Source organism: Aegilops tauschii, chromosome 2 (genome assembly GCF_002575655.3).
Source record: "Aegilops tauschii subsp. strangulata cultivar AL8/78 chromosome 2, Aet v6.0, whole genome shotgun sequence".
Lineage (NCBI taxonomy): Eukaryota > Viridiplantae > Streptophyta > Magnoliopsida > Poales > Poaceae > Aegilops > Aegilops tauschii.
The window spans coordinates 499,784,343-499,802,966 of NC_053036.3; the positions used below are offsets into that span (position 1 = coordinate 499,784,343).

The 18,624-nt window shown below is 43.2% G+C and overlaps 1 protein-coding gene across 2 annotated transcripts; it reads right to left on the reverse strand.

Annotated features, from left to right (window-relative positions):
- Positions 1-1,789: 1,789 nt before the first annotated feature.
- On the reverse strand, positions 1,790-6,058 carry LOC109758660 (GATA transcription factor 26). 2 transcript variants are annotated; one of them, XM_020317526.4, is made up of 6 exons: positions 5,598-6,058; positions 4,190-4,540; positions 3,097-3,523; positions 2,875-2,947; positions 2,603-2,720; positions 1,790-2,441 (listed from the first exon to the last, which is right to left on the reverse strand). In XM_020317526.4, exons 1-6 carry the CDS (start codon positions 5,635-5,637, stop codon positions 2,128-2,130), a joined length of 1,323 nt encoding a protein of 440 aa, XP_020173115.1. In that variant the 5' UTR covers positions 5,638-6,058; the 3' UTR covers positions 1,790-2,127. The 2 variants fall into 2 exon arrangements, with proteins under 2 accessions (XP_020173115.1, XP_020173116.1); XM_020317527.4 differs by having other exon boundaries at positions 2,908-2,947; positions 5,598-6,056.
- Between the last annotated feature and the right edge of the window lie 12,566 nt (positions 6,059-18,624).

Genomic DNA, 18,624 nt, shown 5'->3' on the forward strand with positions numbered 1-18,624 from the left:
CACATGTACTAGTACGGTACTAACTTTTAATGAGAAATGTATATATGTTGTGAACAAACACGGTTTGATCTTATGGCGCATCTGATCGGACGCCATTCAACCGCGAAGGAGGAGCGAGATCGGCGGGAGGAGGGAGGAAGAAAGGGGGCTGACCTGCGAGGCCATGGCAACGGTGACGGGCCACTCCGAAAGGTAAGAAGGTTGCGCTGGGTCATTTCCGTTGTTTAAATATGTAAGAAAATCACCTTACTAAATTTTGTACTTAAGCAGAAATGGCTCAACAACTGCAAACTGGAACTGAGAAAGTACTGTAACTCCAACAAGAGAAGGGTCGGCCATGATGTATAGGTGGACACACGTGGAAGACGTAACAAGTTGCTTCTACCGCCTAAACCTTTCCTTCGTCAGTGCATTTGCTGCCTGATCAGTCTATGCTTCACTGCACCTTTGGTGCACGTAACTGAATGTTGTTTGTTAGGCCTTGGCCTAATTTGAAATGCACAAGGTAGAAAATGATCTACCGTTTCTTTCAAAAAATAATTCATAATCCAATGGTCAGAAATTTGAAAAGTTTAATTACAAGGAGGACTGATGATGTAAATGTCACTTGGAGGCAGGCAATGTGACTTAGATTACAGGTGATATTGCTAAGGTATCTGAGGATGTTGTCCGTGAATACTATCAACAGGAGGTGGAAATGCTAGAGGGTCTCAGTGAAATGGATGCACTGACAGACCGTGGTTTTCTTCCTGATATGTCCAAGGTCTGTTCTATAAGCCTCATGTTGTGCCATTAGTGAAGACAGCTCATTTAGAAGTCAAGCAAATTTTATCTACCTGGAAGAGCATGGACATGTTGCTACTTGCTAGGACTGAAAAATTAGCCACCCGGCCATCTAACAGTGCAAGCATGATTTATTTTATTTTTTCTGCAAAAGTGTACCTTCCTCGGTTTCCACCTGCATATTTTCTGATTCGAGGAAATGAATGTCTTTTTTCATAGCGGTATTGACAGGAAAGTGCCTTTTCCACCCAAGCAAAAGATGAGGGAATTTCTAATCTTAGTAGGAGCATTCCAAAGAAATAACTTGGTAGTCGCGTTAGCTGCGCTTGGGATGGTTTTAGGCGCGGCGTATGCCCCCTTTGGCTATATAATCGTGTGGTTTATGGAAATTTAAAACTGGGCTTCCTTAAAACCGGGCTTCCATGAGGAGTGGTTTGCTTGCTAGTATTATAGCTTCCACTTTGGATTCTCTTCTTGGCTTGTTGTCAGCTTTTATCTTATGGTTTACAGCATTTTCTATGCACACACCAAATCCCCACAGATACCCAATCGGTACGCGTGTGCAGCCTCATTGGTAAGTTTTGTTGCAACATGTAATCCCTTTTTAGGGGAACGTGTTTATAATCCATTCGACCAGTCTCATTGGTGTCTTTTGTTGCAACACGTAATTCCTTTTTTGGGGGAACATCTTAATTCAGTATAACTGATGCATTCTTCAATTACTACTCTCACTAAGATAGAAGCACAAACGGATATTAGATGAGAACACAAAAGAATACGTTGGAACTTTGTGATTTAAGAAGACTTGATATCATAGGTCACCTAAAGATCATGCATACCTGTACATGATACCTATAGATCATGTCATATCATTTATCAATGATACCATCAATCATTCAGACATACCGTCTGGGATCAAGATGACCTGCCATTCCCTAAAAGAGGGGCCTGTTATGGAGATACCAACATGCTCAAGTGGGAAAATAAGTGAGCCAAGATAAGCAACTGGTTGAATCCCTGATATCATTTTCATTTTCCATTTCCCCCATGAAAGAGTTCTTCTATTTTCCACGGTGATATGAGTTATACTTTCTCCAAAAGCCCACATGCTATGGAAACCAACACAAGCCTAGTCCAAAAGCACCGCTACAAATGTTAGCTGAACGGGCAATTTTGCCTCCGCGGCAGACGCACATTGTCAATGTAAATTGGGGCGATAACGACGGCACAAGCATGAACAAACCGCAGAAAGCCCTACCGGTGATCGGTAAATAAAGGTACCGTGATGATCCAGGAAACTAAGGGAAACTACTGCTACCGCCTGTTCCTAAGTTGGTCTCTAGTCTACGGTTGCTTGAGGCGCCCCTCGCCATCAGCAACCACGTCCGCTGAGGAGGAGCTGCGGGTTACTGAGCTAAGTTGAAATGGTTGGCAAAGAAGTTCTGCCTCTGGTTGCCGCACATTGAGAGGAACCTCCAGCAGCAAGTCTTGATCAGAATTATCCATGTACTGCGGAGGGGCCAGCATGGATATTTTATCTGGGGGTAACATGAGTAAGTTAAATGGTGCTCCTCCAGATTTGGGCAAAAATGAACCTTTGAACTGAGGAGCCATAGCCACAGATTTGCAAACTTTTTTGGCAATCCTCATGGTTCCTTCTGCATGTTCACAAGCAAAAACAAATCAGAAAGCTTCTCCCTGTTATTCCCAATAAATTAAGGAAATGATGAAGTGTGAATTGAATACAGAGGACATTTTTCAGATGCTCACAACTAAAAACAATGTGCAAGTAGGAATCAGAGGAACTAAGATTGCTGACCTTGGCAGCTTTGCAACTGGCTTTCATGAGGCCTTTTGAGAGGCTTCATGGTGGATTTGGTAAGGTCTTTCAAAGCACTGGTATTTTCATTTCCTCCTGTTTCCTTAGTGCCTTCTCCCTAAAATAAGAGAAACAAACACTTAATCATGTACACAACAAAGGTTAGAAGTTCGTAACAGTATATGCAGTGAAGAGAAAAGCACCAAGGCAGAATTGGCTAAGGAAAAATGGATAGAAGGAAGGGGGCAATGAGATCATCATAGACTTGATACCTCTAAAGCTACTGAAACTAAAGCTGAACCTACATTTTCCAGGGTATGCTGCTTTGAGTAATGAAGTTTACCCCTGCAAAAGAGGTACAAAAAAAAACCTTAGCTTCTTGATTTTCACCCCAATAGCTTCTCTGACTAATAGAATGCAGAACTGTAGATAGCATTATCATGTATCTGTATAGGAAACCAATGCACAATACTACTAACACAGGTGTAGAATACCTTTTAACAATTTCATGTGTCTGCACCGGAAACCACTTTGGCTTCTCAGGTGAAGCATTTGAATTACTTGCTCCCTTGCTTTCACTATGCACAACAAACGAAGCAGTCCCTGAATAGGATTCACTTGTAAGGAATGATTTATTATCTGCAGGAACAGAGTTTGCTTCTGAATCTTCCTCCGCTGATTTTGAGTTTGAACTTCTCAGAAGCATGCTTCCATAGCCAATCTCAAAGGAACCCACAGGAGTTGCAGTGTGGTAAATTAGATCTTCCTCCGAGGATCCAGAAAGGTAACATAACTGCTCTTCATGCATTATACAATGAAGATCTTTGACAAGCATATCCACGGATGAAGACTTGGTCCGAGTGACACAGCTTCTCTTTTTTGATGGTACCAATGACTCCCAAGCATGCGATTGCGCTGACCCTGAATTCAAAAGATCAGACAACCATCATTAACATAACTAACTTTAGTTACACAAAAAACAAGAAAGAAAGCAATTATGGGTTACAAATATAAATCTTGGTAATGTAAATTGAGTTTACGGTATCACGAAGTATTATAGCTTTTTTTATGTTGATTATTGTATTTAATCGAGTTCATGTGTGGTAAAGGAAGACACTGATACAATAACTGATGTTTGAAGCATTGATTTTAGGGTCGTCATTTGAATACAATATATGGACAATGATTTATCAAAGTTCTTGAGAAATGATGATGCAGGATTACAAAGTAAGCACCAGTGAAGTGGGGTTGCTGAAGTATGTTTCAGTACTTTCAGTAAGTTTGATGAAAACAAGTACCTGCTCTGCATTATACACAGTTACTAGCACAGACTCGTGCAAGGGTAGTACTACAAGAACTACCTATAGATGTTTACAACAAGTCTTAGGGGAGATTAGATATAACATTGCAGACCAACACTTAAGTGTGTATTTCTGACCATCCATCTCAAGCTTCAAGTTCCATGTTTCTACGTTAATTGTTTCAATTGAACATAGTCATATAACCCATGGCACTCAACAAGACTCTGAAGAACATAAAAAAATTCTTATTTAGCAGCAACACATTAGGAAATTAGAGATTACTGACCCATTTCACTAGCATCAGCAGAACCATATGGAGCACAACTCTCTGAATATGATAGTGCTGATCCAGAACTAGATCGACTTGGGTCGGCATCCCCCATCTTCCAGAAGTTCTGATCAGAAAATGCTCCATTCTCCCTTATGCTGTGGCTTGGCTTTTTCTTGAGCTGCCGCTGTTCCTTTAGTCTCAATGTCGGCGGCTTCAGCTTGCTAACTCTAGGTTGATCAGCATCGATATCATCACGAGAATGCATTGGTGTGTAATTCTCCAATGAACCCTTTGTTCTCCATCTCGAGCCACATGCATTGCAGAGCACTGGCTTATGGGGTGGCCCATTTCGCCAAAGTGGAGTGCCTGTTTCAATATTTGCCATATGTAAGAATAAATGCAGTACAAGATCGATATGCAAGAATGTACACAGTATTGCAGGTACTTATTAGCAGCGTGTCCCTCACGAGATTGTATCAGAATTTTTACAAAAAAATTGTCTTTGCTATCACAAGAGATGGTGGTATCGAGGAATGCAGCACAGACGAACACTTAGAAACTATACATTTTTCAAGAATGTGTCTTTTGAGACAACAATTAGTATTTAGTCACATACATGGTCAACTGCATACTCCAGATTTGTTTTCAGTGGTTAGTACTAGAATGTAATTATTCATTCGCTACCATACCAAATGAGGCATACCAGACGCAGATTATCAGTGAAACTGAGCTGCTTGCTTCAGTAAGAGCTAAAGAGCTACTGACTGTATGATGCCACAGAGGTTAAAGCAAAAGAGAGAGCTGATCTGCGTATATTACACAAAGCAGCAAATGCCTTCCACAAAATTAAGCATTTATGTAGTTTCAGCAGCTCAGGAACTCTAAATGTTTGTTTGGCAAAAGCAGATGGCTCTTGTCTTCTTGTATAAAAGGAGCGTGAGCTGCATCTAGTTGCTCATTGTCTGCACAGGTGTTCTAACAAGTATCCCCTACACCATCATAGTCAAACAATTTGTCTGTTTGAATCATAGTCAAACAAAACTCTGAATATCTGCCAAGATGAGGTGATTCGTTCCTCATGTTCAGAATTTTGCATCCAAAGGCCTCCGAGACCTTAACCCAATCCAAGCAGCCCACAAAGCTCTCCCCCAAACACCTCAGGTGGTTCGACAGATTGCAGCTAACATCTACCAAACCGCAAACGAACGGCAATCAAGAAAGAAGAAGCGAGATTAGGAAGCCGGGTCCAAGGGGGCCGAAAGATTTCTTGCGATACCCGGTCCCCAGATGCATAATTCAGAGAAATCAACGCCCATGACACCCAGCCGCGGAGGAGCAAAGGGATAATAACAGATGTAAAATAAGCAAGAAAAAAAAACAGGAAGCATAAAAAAAATCGGCGAGCCGAAGAACAGGAGCTCACTCGTGACGCCGCAATGGCAGCAAGGACCTTCCTTTCCCATGCCTCCTCCTCCCCTCGCCCCCCGCAAGCAAAACCAGGAAGAACCGGAGGAATTCCCAACCAGAAAAACACGGAAAAACAGAGCAGTTCTTCTGTGGTAGTACTAGCAAGTAATTCGCGAGCAGAAAAAAGGGGGAGGGGGAAATCAAGGGGCGGTTCTCCGGTGGTGTATGAATCTGTTCAGGCCCGGAGGGGGCTCGTGGGAACAATTCCGCAGCCCATGTGAAGTCGGAGAAGGCTTGCTCGGTAGGTGCTGTTCTTTCTTTCTTTCTTTCTTCTTCTCTGTTCTTTATTTCCTTTTCCTTCTGTTCTGTATCCAGTCTTTTGGCGAGAGGGTGAGGAGAGAGAGGGGGGGGAGGGGGGGGGTGGAGAGGGGAAAGGGATTGGAGAAATAATGGAGGAAGGGAAGGGAATGCAGCAGCGGAAGGGTGAGATTAAGGCCTGGTGAGTCTTTGGGTGAAAGGCGTTTGGGGGGAGGAATCCAAAAGAATTTTTAGTATAGTTTAAAAAGCTGTGGGTTTTCAGTAATGACGCAGCCAAGCAACTAGGAATTGGGCAAAGTTGGACAAGGAGAGGAGGTAGGGGTAGAGGGATAAGAGGCCAAAGCTTCTTTTCTGGTAGTACTGTCTTTCAGCCTTTGGGTTTTTCATTGTTACTATGATCTAATTTTATTTTATTGTTATATAATCATGTGGTGTGGACTAAGTGGAAGTAGGGGGGTATTTGAAGAACTTATTGGTCAATTTGCTTACCTTTAAAGGCCCTCCATTTCTGGTGCCACTGGAAGAATCTTTTCCTTAGCTCCTTTGCATTTTGCCCCTTTAAGAGATAACACATGTTCTGTTCACCAATGCACGTCTAGAGCAATGAATACGGCATGAAAGCACATCCAATGGGTCATTTTTAAGTTAAATAAAGCCGGCATAGGAAATAAAGGAGTTCAATTTTGATTGATTGAAATGATGCTTCTAAGCACAATGCATGTTCCTTTTTTTGCTAGAAAAACACAGCATAATATAACTTGGTGCATAGCTTAGATGCATAGATTAGCTATGTGTAGTTTTGTATTGGCTAAATATAACTCTCTCTCCTAAATGAAAAGCAACGGTTGTGCAATAGCGCAGGAGGACATATATCATCGCACGGACGAATAGGAAACACGTATCACCAAAAAGCGCGGGAAAATGCATGTACTTTTTTGAATGTAGTACTAACCGACAAATTGTGATTTGAAGCGCCATAAAAACAATAAGAGACTTCTCCCATCCCCCCCCCCCCCAACCCTACACCCGATATGGGTCCATAAGTCGTCGAAGTATGGCATTCTGAATTGGGTGCCCAATTTTTCTATGGGTCGTACCCTCGAGAGCGTAGTCGATGCGGAACAAATGGGGTGCCCTTCCTCATTGGCGGCTGGGAACAAGGGTATAGTCGAAGCCATCCCGGCCCAACCACTACTTTCATGTGATTTTAGTAGCTTTAGCGAAAGATTAATATGTGATTTTGATTTTGGGTGACCTGCCCACGCCGCCCTAGGCCTATCTTCGTCGTGGGGCGGAGGCTCTCTAGAAAAATGATGAATCTTGAGGGTATACGGAAGGTGAATCTTTCAAAAATCCAAGACATGACTTGATGCTAGTTGCAAACATTAAGGATGGGGACGACTCGTGACCGCTAGGGTTACCAATTATCCGACGTCTTTCATTGTACCTTGGGGATTTTTAGGATTTTCTCTCCGCATTGGGCTGATGAATACACTCTAGATTCTCCTTTATGTTAATAATATATGCAAGAAAAAAAATCTTAGTACGTATGCTAGGTTTATTCTTTTTATCGTATACTTGGCTAATGTGAGCACATACCCAATTTTTCTAATATTTGGTTCAGTTTGGCAGTTAATTGTTTGTGTCATTCTTCAAACTTAGTTATCGCATAGATATCACAAAGATAGTAGTACATATATCCGCAATTATTATTCCAAGGGAAAAAAAGTCAAGAACAGAAAATGGTGATACCCTGGCCACCATCATCATTTCTCATCTACTGAAAAAAGCATTTCCATTAAATACATTGGCATAATTCCCTTTCAACGGCCTAGCGTATTAACGCTGGTTTGGTGGGAACATGCAACAAGGATACACATGGTTGAAGCAAACATGCTTACTAGTTTATTCGCAAATAATAACTACACGGGATAACCATATATCTTGCTGCATACAGTACTGTAGTACTATCTTTCTCTGGATTGTTTTTTCTAAATCCAGATCGCAGGTCATGCAGTAAAAACTTGCCCTTTTTTACCTCCGGTTAAAGTGTGGATATCTACCGTTCAACATGACTGGATCCAACAGAGATATCGGTACTCTGCACTTTGCAAACAGGGACATAAAAGACACCACATGTACCTATTTTCTTTTCCTTTTTGGAAAAAATACACAAGGACTTATAGCAAACAGAACCGGCATTTTAACAAGAACTCCCTCACGAAATTACCAAATTACAACGGGCGGGCATCAATGCTGTATTTAAATCCAGCGATGACACAATGGCCACGATGGGGACAAACGTGGGTTGCATCAGAAATCGCGACCTTTTCCGCCGGGACGGAAATGGCGACATGTTTTCACATGTCAGGGAAAATTAGGAGGTGCTTAAAAGCATGGACATCTATCTCGTGCGGGCGTGCCGTGCTCGAACGCCGGACCCGCACCCGCGGAAAAAGTTTGGTCACGGTGCCCACGGTATCCGAGTGTGGTCTGTGGTGCCAAAACTATAGGGTTGAGAACCAAAAAAAAAAAAAAAAAAAGCCCATGAAGTGCGCCTACGATAAGAGCAGATGGACTTGCAGTAGTAAAACAAGTTTGCAACGCCGCATTAAGTTCCTTCCCTTGAGTACTAACTACGAGTAGTACATGTTGATTATGGAAGAACATTATGTCATGGCTGTTTGTAGCCCCGTTCCCCACGAATTCCGTATAAATTTAAGTACTACTAGTACTGGTAGTAATTTGACGAAGAATCGATTTGATCTGCTACGGTTCCGGTACAGTCCATCTGGGTGTGCTGCGGGTAGATGGACCGTGGAAGGAACTGGGGGACGGTGACAGACAGACGGGAGAACAAGAGATGATGGTGCAGCCAGGGAATATTTGGATGGGGTAATATATTCGTGTGTTGACCTAACCAGGCCAAGGAACGAGCCGTGCCCTTCCTTTCCGTTCCCTCGAGATAGATAGGCTTTCTTTGGATCGGAAATGCAGGCGGTATTCATTTGTTTTGTTTTTTTTTTCTCCTGTGGAGCACAGCGGAGATGCCCATCCATCGGTGGCGCCGTGCCACTGCCAAAGTGCCAACGCACCCGCTCGTCCGTCATCTCTCATCCCCGACCCAACCCCACGGTAGCAGCAGCACGCGACCGACGCGAGATCGATCGCGACCGAAATACACCGTCACATGCCCCCGTGCTTTGCTTTGCTTTCCCTCTGTGCTTGCGCCGTTGCGCGTAATCCCATCGGGACTGTTCATTCAATTATGCACGGCACTCGGAGCGTGGGCCTGTGCTACATTTGTTCATCATTAAATAGCCAGGAACAAATCCTGCACAACCATATTTGTACTCCATCTGCAACCTCTATTTACTACTCCGCGGTCAAATTTCATAATGCCTCCTTGAATTTTGAGCCTAATTTTGACAACAATTTTTGACTACCAGTAGTAAAAATATGCCACTTTGGAAAACGGTAATCCATGGGTGGTTGTACATTCGTAATTAATAACAAATACTAGTAAAAGCAAAGTCCCCCCCCCCCCCCCCCCCCCCAAAAAGAAGCTGTAGAGTGCAAAGACATGTCAAGATTCGGTGATCAAAAGATAATGACCACTACTGCTTGTGCATAGCTGGTTGACTGAGCGGTGAGATAGCAGTTCTAGCAATTAGTAAATGCAAAATACTAGAAAAGGATGCTCAAGTATCCATGAGCTAATAAAATGATACAAGAAAATATTCTATGGTAGAGTACATAGTATCCAGAGCAGAGAGTTACCGCGACGTCACACCATGGAGTTACCACGCCGTTTCACCGTTCAAAGGGAGAAAAACTTAGGCATTTTCTGCTAGTAATAGGCTGACGATACAACGTCTCAACCATATAAAGCAGGAAAACATCATTTCCTCGCGTATAAGCCACCAGCTCCTCCGCGTTTCAGCTGACGGCGAGATGGCATCCCTTCTTGCCCTGCGCGTGTGCCAGAAAATCGGTCTTGACCTCAAGTGGCAGCATCCCATGTACGACGTACCACTGCACTTACCAACTGCTGTACTGTTCTTCCCCATTGCAGCACGAAATGGCATGCATTAGTTTCGCAACAGCAGCTGCATATCAGTGTACAATGTGCATATGACACGGTCATTCGGTACTGTATTTTTTTGAGGGAAACAACATACTTAAATTAAACCGAGTCAGGGAGCTCATCCGCTATTACAGAGAGGATACAATCAGGAGGTGCATGCCTCCAAACTTGAGAAATGCCATCGCCTACAGCTACCTTAGCAAGCGTGTGGGCAGCGCGATTTGCTGTTCTTCTTCTCCACGTGATCTTGCAGCCCATCCAGCCCCGCACGAGATCTTTTATGTATTCCACAATTGGCCCTGCCACTGACAGGTTTTGAGGAGCCGAATTAACCATACTGACTGCCTCCCTACAATCCATCTCGACATGAATTCGCTGAATGCCCAGCTCCCGCCCAAAAGTTAAAGCTTGGCGGCAGGCCATCAGCTCGACTATCTCCGGCTTTGAGCAGTTTGGGAAGGGCTTAGCCAGGGCACCACAGAACGCCCCCAAATGGTCCCTGACGACCACCCCTCCTCCTCCATTGCCAGTGGCCAAGGAGATAGCACCATCTGCATTAACCTTTACCCAATCGGCCTCCGGTGGTTGCCACTTCTCAGGTGGTGGTTTAACAACTGCTCGAGCCTTCTTCGTCACCGTCTCTGAACATTCATCCATAAACCTCGACACCGTGTCAACCACATCCGATGGGTTCTTGATCCTCACCCCGTCGCGAGCCTCATTTCTTGCCAACCAAAGCCCGTAGAGACCCTGCATGGTCATCTCCTTCTCTTCACCCCGAGCACCTCCCAGCCAGTTCCACAGCCACCGGCCAGCTTCATGGTTAGACACAGCTCCGTCCGGAGGAAAGGGAGCGTGAACAGATCGCTTCTCTGCCAGCGTCCTCCAGAATTGCCCCGAGTGGTGGCAGCTCCAGAAACGGTGAAGCAACGTCTCCTCCCGACCACAGGCTGGACAGAAAACCACCGGCTTTATCCGTCTTCGCAGCAGCTCGGACCCAGTGGCCAAACCATTGCGCAACATCCTCCAGGTATGCACCTTGATTTTATTAGGAACATGAGTGCTCCACATAGACAACCAGTTTATGTGAGAAGCAACCGAGGAGGATGATCCCGGGTTGCCCGACCTGGCCCTTCTCAGAGTCATCGCAAGGTGATAGGCAGAATGAACGGAGTAGATGCCATCCTTGGTATAATTCCATGCTAAGTAATCATCCACACCCTGTCCTCCTATAGGGATTTGCTTGATGTCATTAGCATCACTTGGGGTGAACATCTCATTGAAGGAAATATGCCCTAGAGGCAATAATAAAGTATTATATATTTCCTTATATCATGATAAATGTTTATTATTGATGCTAGAATTGTATTAACCGGAAACATAATACATGTGTGAATACATAGACAAACAGAGTGTCACTAGTATGCCTCTACTTGACTAGCTCGTTAATCAAAGATGGTTATGTTTCCTAGCCATAGACATAAGTTGTCATTTGATTAAATGGGATCACCTCATTAGGAGAATGACGTGATTGACATGACCCATTACGTTAGCTTAGCACCCGATCGTTTAGTATGTTGCTGTTGCTTTCTTCATGACTTATACATGTTCCTATGACTATGAGATTATGCAACTCCCGTTTACCGGAGAAACACTTTGTGTGCTACCAAACGTCACAACGTAACTAGGTGATTATAAAGGTGCTCTACAGGTGTCTCCAAAGGTACTTGTTGGGTTGGCGTATTTCGAGATTAGGATTTGTCACTCCAATTGTCGGAGAGGTATCTCTGGGCCCACTCGGTAATGCACATCACTATAAGCCTTGCAAGCATTGTGACTAATGAGTTAGTTGTGGGATAATGTGTTACGGAACGAGTAAAGAGACTTGCCGGTAACAAGATTGAACTAGGTATCGAGATACCGACGATCAAATCTCGGGCAAGTAACATACCGGTGACAAAGGGAACAACGTATGTTGTTATGCGGTCTGACCGATAAAGATCTTCGTAGAATATGTGGGAGCCAATATGGGCATCCAGGTCCCGCTATTGGTTATTGACCGGAGACATGTCTCGGTCATGTCTACATAGTTCTCGAACCCGTAGGGTCCGCACGCTTAACGTTACGATGACAGTTTTATTGAGTTTTGATGTACCGAAGGAGTTCGGAGTCCCGGATGAGATCGGGGATATGACGAGGAGTCTCGAAATGGTCGAGACGTAAAGATCGATATATTGGACGACTATATTCGGACTTCGGAAAGGTTCCGAGTGATTCGGGTATTTTTCGAAGTACCGGAGAGTTACGGGAATTCGTATTGGGCCTTAATGGGCCATACGGGAAAGGAGAGAAAGGCCTCAAAAGGTGGCCGCACCCCTCCCCATGGTCTGGTCCGAATTGGACTAGGGAAGGGGGGCGCACCCTTCCTTCTTTCTCCTTCCCCCTTCCCTTCTCCTACTCCCACAAGGAAAGGAGGAGTCCTACTCCCGGTGGGAGTAGGACTCCCCCCTTGGGCGCGCCACCTCCCCTTGGCCGGCCCTCTCCTCCTTGCTCCTTTATATACGGGGGCAGGGGGCACCCCAGAGACACAACAATTGATCCTTGAGATCTCTTAGCCGTGTGCGGTGCCCCCCTCCACCATATTACACCTCGATAATATCGTTGTGGAGCTTAGGCGAAGCCCTGCGTCGGTGGAACATCATCATCGTCACCATGCCGTCGTGCTGACGAAACTCTCCCTCAACACTCGGCTGGATCGGAGTTCGAGGGACGTCATCGAGCTGAACGTGTGTAGAACTCGGAGGTGCCGTACGTTCGGTACTTGATCGGTCGGATCGTGAAGACGTACGACTACATCAACCGCGTTGTGATAACGCTTCCGCTGTCGGTCTACGAGGGTACGTGGACAACACTCTCCCCTCTCGTTGCTATGCATCACCATGATCTTGCGTGTGCGTAGGAATTTTTTTGAAATTACTACGTTCCCCAACAGTGGCATCCGAGCCTAGTTTTATGCGTTGATGCTATGCACGAGTAGAACACAAGTGAGTTGTGGGCGATATAAGTCATACTGCTTACCAGCATGTCATACTTTGGTTCAGCGGTATTGTGAGATGAAGCGGCCCGGACCGACATTACGCGTATGCTTACGCGAGACTGGTTTCACCATTGCGAGCACTCGTTGCTTAAAGGTGACCGGCGGGTGTCTGTCCCTCTCACTTTAGTTGAACCGAGTGTGGCTACGCCCGGTCCTTGCGAAGGTTAAAACAACACCAACTTGACAAACTATCGTTGTGGTTTTGATGCGTAGGTAAGAACGGTTCTTGCTAAGCCCGTAGCAGCCACGTAAAATATGCAACAACAAAGTAGAGGACGTCTAACTTGTTTTTGCAGGGCATGTTGTGATGTGATATGGTCAAGACATGATGTGATATAATGTGTTGTATGAGATGATCATGTTTTGTAACCGAGTTATCGGCAACTGGCAGGAGCCATATGGTTGTCGCTTTATTGTATGAGATGCAATCGCCATGTAATAGTTTTACTTTATCACTAAGCGGTAGCGATAGTCGTAAAAGCAATAAGTTGGCGAGATGACAACGATGCTACGATGGAGATCAAGGTGTCGCGCCGGTGACGATGGTGATCATGACGGTGCTTCGGAGATGGAGATCACAAGCACGGTGCTTCGGAGATGGAGATCACAAGCACAAGATGATGATGGCCATATCATATCACTTATATTGATTGCATGTGATGTTAATCCTTTATGCATCTTATCTTGCTTTGTTTGACGGTAGTATTATAAGATGATCCTTCACCAAATTATCAAAGTATAAGTGTTCTCCCTGAGTATGCACCGTTGCGAAAGTTCTTCGTGCTGAGACACCACGTGATGATCGGGTGTGATAGGCTCTACTTTCAAATACAACGGGTGCAAAACAGTTGCACACGCGGAATACTCAGGTTAAACTTGACGAGCCTAGCATATAACAGATATGGCCTCGGAACACGGAGACCGAAAGGTCGAGCGTGAATCATATAGTAGATATGATCAACATAGTGATGTTCACCATTGAAACTACTCCATCTCACGTGATGATCGAACATGGTTTAGTTGATTTGGATCACGTAATCACTTAGATGATTAGAGGGATACCTATCTAAGTGGGAGTTCTTAAGTAATATGATTAATTGAACTTAAATTTATCATGAACTTAGTCCTGATAGTATTTTGCAAATTATGTTATAGATCAATAGCTCTTGTTGTTGCTTCCCTGTGTTTAATTTTGATATAATTCCTAGAGAAAATTATGTTGAAAAATGTTAGTAGCAAAGATGCAGATTGGATCCGTGATCTGAGGATTATCCTCATTGCTGCACAGAAAAATTATGTCCTTGATGCACCGCTAGGTGACAGACCTATTGCAGGAGCAGATGCAGACGTTATGAACGTTTGGCTAGCTCAATATGATGACTACTTGATAGTTTAGTGCACCATGCTTAACGGCTTAGAATCGGGACTTCAAAGACGTTTTGAACGTCATGGACCATATGAGATGTTCCAGGAATTGAAGTTAATATTTCAAGCAAATACCCGAGTTGAGAGATATGAAGTCTTCAACAAGTTCTATAGCTAAAAGATGGAGGAGAATCGCTCAACTAGTGAGCATGTGCTCAGATTGTCTGGGTACTACAATCGCTTGAATCAAGTGGGAGTTTATCTTCCAGATAAAATAGTGATTGACAGAATTCTCTAGTCACCATCACCAAGTTAATAGAACTTCGTGATGAACTATAGTATGCAAGGGATGACGAAAGTAATTCCCGAGCTCTTCGTGATGCTGAAATCGACGAAGGTAGAAATCAAGAAAAACATCAAGTGTTGATAGTTGACGAGACCACTAGTTTCAAGAAAAGGGCAAAGGGAAGAAGGGGAACTTCAAGAAGAACGGCAAGCAAGTTGCTGCTCAAGTGAAGAAGCCTAAGTCTGGTCCTAAGCCTGAGACTAAGTGCTTCTACTGCAAAGGGACTGTTCACTGGAAGCGAAACTACCCCAAGTATTTGGTGGATAAGAAGGATGGCAAAGTGAACAAAGGTATATTGGATATACATGTTATTGATGTGTACTTTACTAGTGTTTATAGCAACCCCTCAGTATTTGATACTGGTTCAGTTGCTAAAGAGTAGTAACTCGAAATGGGACTTGCAGTATAAACAGAGACTAGTAAAAGGCGAGGTGACGATGTGTGTTGGAAGTAGTTCCAAGATTGATATGATCATCATCGCACACTCCCTATACTTTCGGGATTAGTGTTGAAACTAAATAAGTGTTATTTGGTGTTTGCGTTGAGCATGAATATGATTTGATCATGTTTATTGCAATACGGTTATTCATTTAAGTTAGAGAACAATTGTTGTTCTGTTTACATGAATAAAAACCTTCTATGGTCATACACACCAACGAAAATGGTTTGTTGGATCTCGATCGTAGTGATACACATATTCATAATATTGAAACCAAAAGATGCAGAGTTGATAATGATAGTGCAACTTATTTGTGGCACTGCCGTTTAGGTCATATCGGTGTAAAGCGCATGAAGAAACTCCATACTGATGGACTTTTGGAACCACTTGATTATGAATCACTTGGTACTTGCGAACCGTGCCTCATGGGCAAGATGACTAAAACACCGTTCTCCGGAACTATGGAGAGAGCAACAGATTTGTTGGAAATCATACATACAGATGTATGTGGTCCGATGAATGTTGAGGCTCGTGGCGGATATCATTATTTTCTCACCTTCACAGATGATTTAAGCAGATATGGGTATATCTACTTAATGAAACATAAGTCTGAAACATTTGAAAAGTTCAAAGAATTTCAGAGTGAAGTTGAAAATCATCGTAACAAGAAAATAAAGTTTCTACGATCAGATCGTGGAGGAGAATATTTGAGTTACGAGTTTGGTCTACATTTGAAACAATGCGGAATAGTTTCGCAACTCACGCCACCCGGAACACCACAGCGTAATGGTGTGTCCGAACGTCGTAATCGCACTTTACTAGATATGGTGCGATCTATGATGTCTCTTACTGATTTACCGCTATCGTTTTGGGGTTATGCTTTAGAGACGGCTGCATTCACGTTAAATAGGGCACCATCAAAATCCGTTGAGACGACGCCTTATGAACTGTGGTTTGGCAAGAAACCAAAGTTGTCGTTTCTTAAAGTTTGGGGCTGCGATGCTTATGTGAAGAAACTTCAACCTGATAAGCTCGAACCCAAATCGGAGAAATGTGTCTTCATAGGATACCCAAAGGAGACTGTTGGGTATACCTTCTATCACAGATCCGAAGGCAAAACTTTTGTTGCTAAATTCGGAAGTTTTCTAGAGAAGGAGTTTCTCTCGAAAGAAGTGAGTGGGAGGAAAGTAGAACTTGATGAGGTAACTATACCTGCTCCCTTATTGGAAAGTAGTTCATCACAGAAACCAGTTCCTGTGACTCCTACACCAATTAGTGAGGAAGTTAATGATGATGATCATGTAACTTCAGATCAAGTTACTACCAAACCTCGTAGATAAACTAGAGTAAGATCCGCACCAGAGTGGTACGGTAATCCTGTTCTGGAGGTTATGTTACTAGACCATGACGAACCTACGAACTATGAAGAAGTGATGGTGAGCCCAGATTCCGCAAAATGGCTTGAGGCCATGAAATCTGAGATGGGATTCATGTATGAGAACAAAGTGTGGACTTTGGATGACTTGCCCGATGATCGGCAAGCCATAGAAAATAAATGGATCTTCAAGAGGAAGACGGACGCTGATAGTAGTGTCACTATCTACAAAGCTAGAATTGTCGCAAAAAGGTTTTCGACAAGTTCAAGATGTTGACTACGATGAGAGTTTCTCACTCGTATCTATGCTTAAGTCTGTCCGAATCATGTTAGCAATTGCCGCATTTTATGAAATCTGGCAAATGGATAAACAAAACTGCATTCCTTAATGGATTTATTAAAGAAGAGTTGTATATGATGCAACCAGAAGGTTTTGTCAATCCTAAAGGTGCTAACAAAATATGCAAGCTCCAGCGATCCATCTATGGACTGGTGCAAGCATCTCGGAGTTGGAATATACACTTTGATAAGTTGATCAAAGGATATAGTGTTATACAGACTTGCGGTGAAGCCTGTATTTACAAGAAAGTGAGTGGGAGCACTACAACATTTCTGATAAGTATATGTGAATGACATATTGTTGATCGGAAATAATGTAGAATTATTCTGCAAAGCATAAAGGAGTGTTTGAAAGGAGTTTTTCAAAAGAAAGACCTCGGTGAAGCTGCTTACATATTGAGCATCAAGATCTATAGAGATAGATCAAGACGCTTGATAATTTTTTTCAATGAGTACATACCTTGACAAGATTTTGAAGTAGTTCAAAATAGAACAGTCAAAGAAAGAGTTCTTGCCTGTGTTACAAGGTGTGAAATTGAGTAAGACTCAAAGCCCGACCACGGCAGAAGATAGAAAGAGAATGAAAGTCATTCCCTATGCCTTGGCCATAGGTTCTATAAAGTATGCCATGCTGTGTACCAGATCTATTTTATACCCTACACTGATTTTGGCAAGGGAGTACAATAGTGATCTAGGAGTAGATCACTGGACAGCGGTCAAAATTATCCTTAGTGGAATAAGGATATGTTTCTCGATTATGGAAGTGACAAAAGGTTCGTCATAAAGGGTTACGTCGATGCAAGTTTTGACACTAAATCTAGATGACTCTAAGTCTCGGTCTAGATACATATTGAAAGTGGGAGCAATTAGCTAGAGTAGCTCCGTGCAGAGCATTGTAGACATAGAAATTTGCAAAATACTTACGGATCTGAATGTGACAGACCCGTTGACTAAAATTATCTCACAATCAAAACATGATCACACCTTAGTACTCTTTGGGTGTTAATCACATAGCGATGTGAACTAGATTATTGACTCTAGTAAACCCTTTGGGTGTTGGTCACATAGAGATGTGAACTATGGGTGTTAATCACATGGTGATGTGAATTATTGATGTTAAATCACATGGCGATGTGAACTAGATTATTGACTCTAGTGCAAGTGGGAGACTGAAGGAAATATGCCCTAGAGGCAATAATAAAGTATTATATATTTCCTTATATCATGATAAATGTTTATTATTGATGCTAGAATTGTATTAACCGGAAACATAATACATGTGTGAATACATAGACAAACAGAGTGTCAGTAGTATGCCTCTACTTGACTAGCTCGTTAATCAAAGATGGTTATGTTTCCTAGCCATAGACATAAGTTGTCATTTGATTAAACGGGATCACCTCATTAGGAGAATGACGTGATTGACATGACCCATTACGTTAGCTTAGCACCCGATCGTTTAGTATGTTGCTGTTGCTTTCTTCATGACTTATACATGTTCCTATGACTATGAGATTATGCAACTCCCGTTTACCGGAGGAACACTTTGTGTGCTACCAAACGTCACAACGTAACTGGGTGATTATAAAGGTGCTATACAGGTGTCTCCAAAGGTACTTGTTGGGTTGGCGTATTTCGAGATTAGGATTTGTCACTCCAATTGTCGGAGAGGTATCT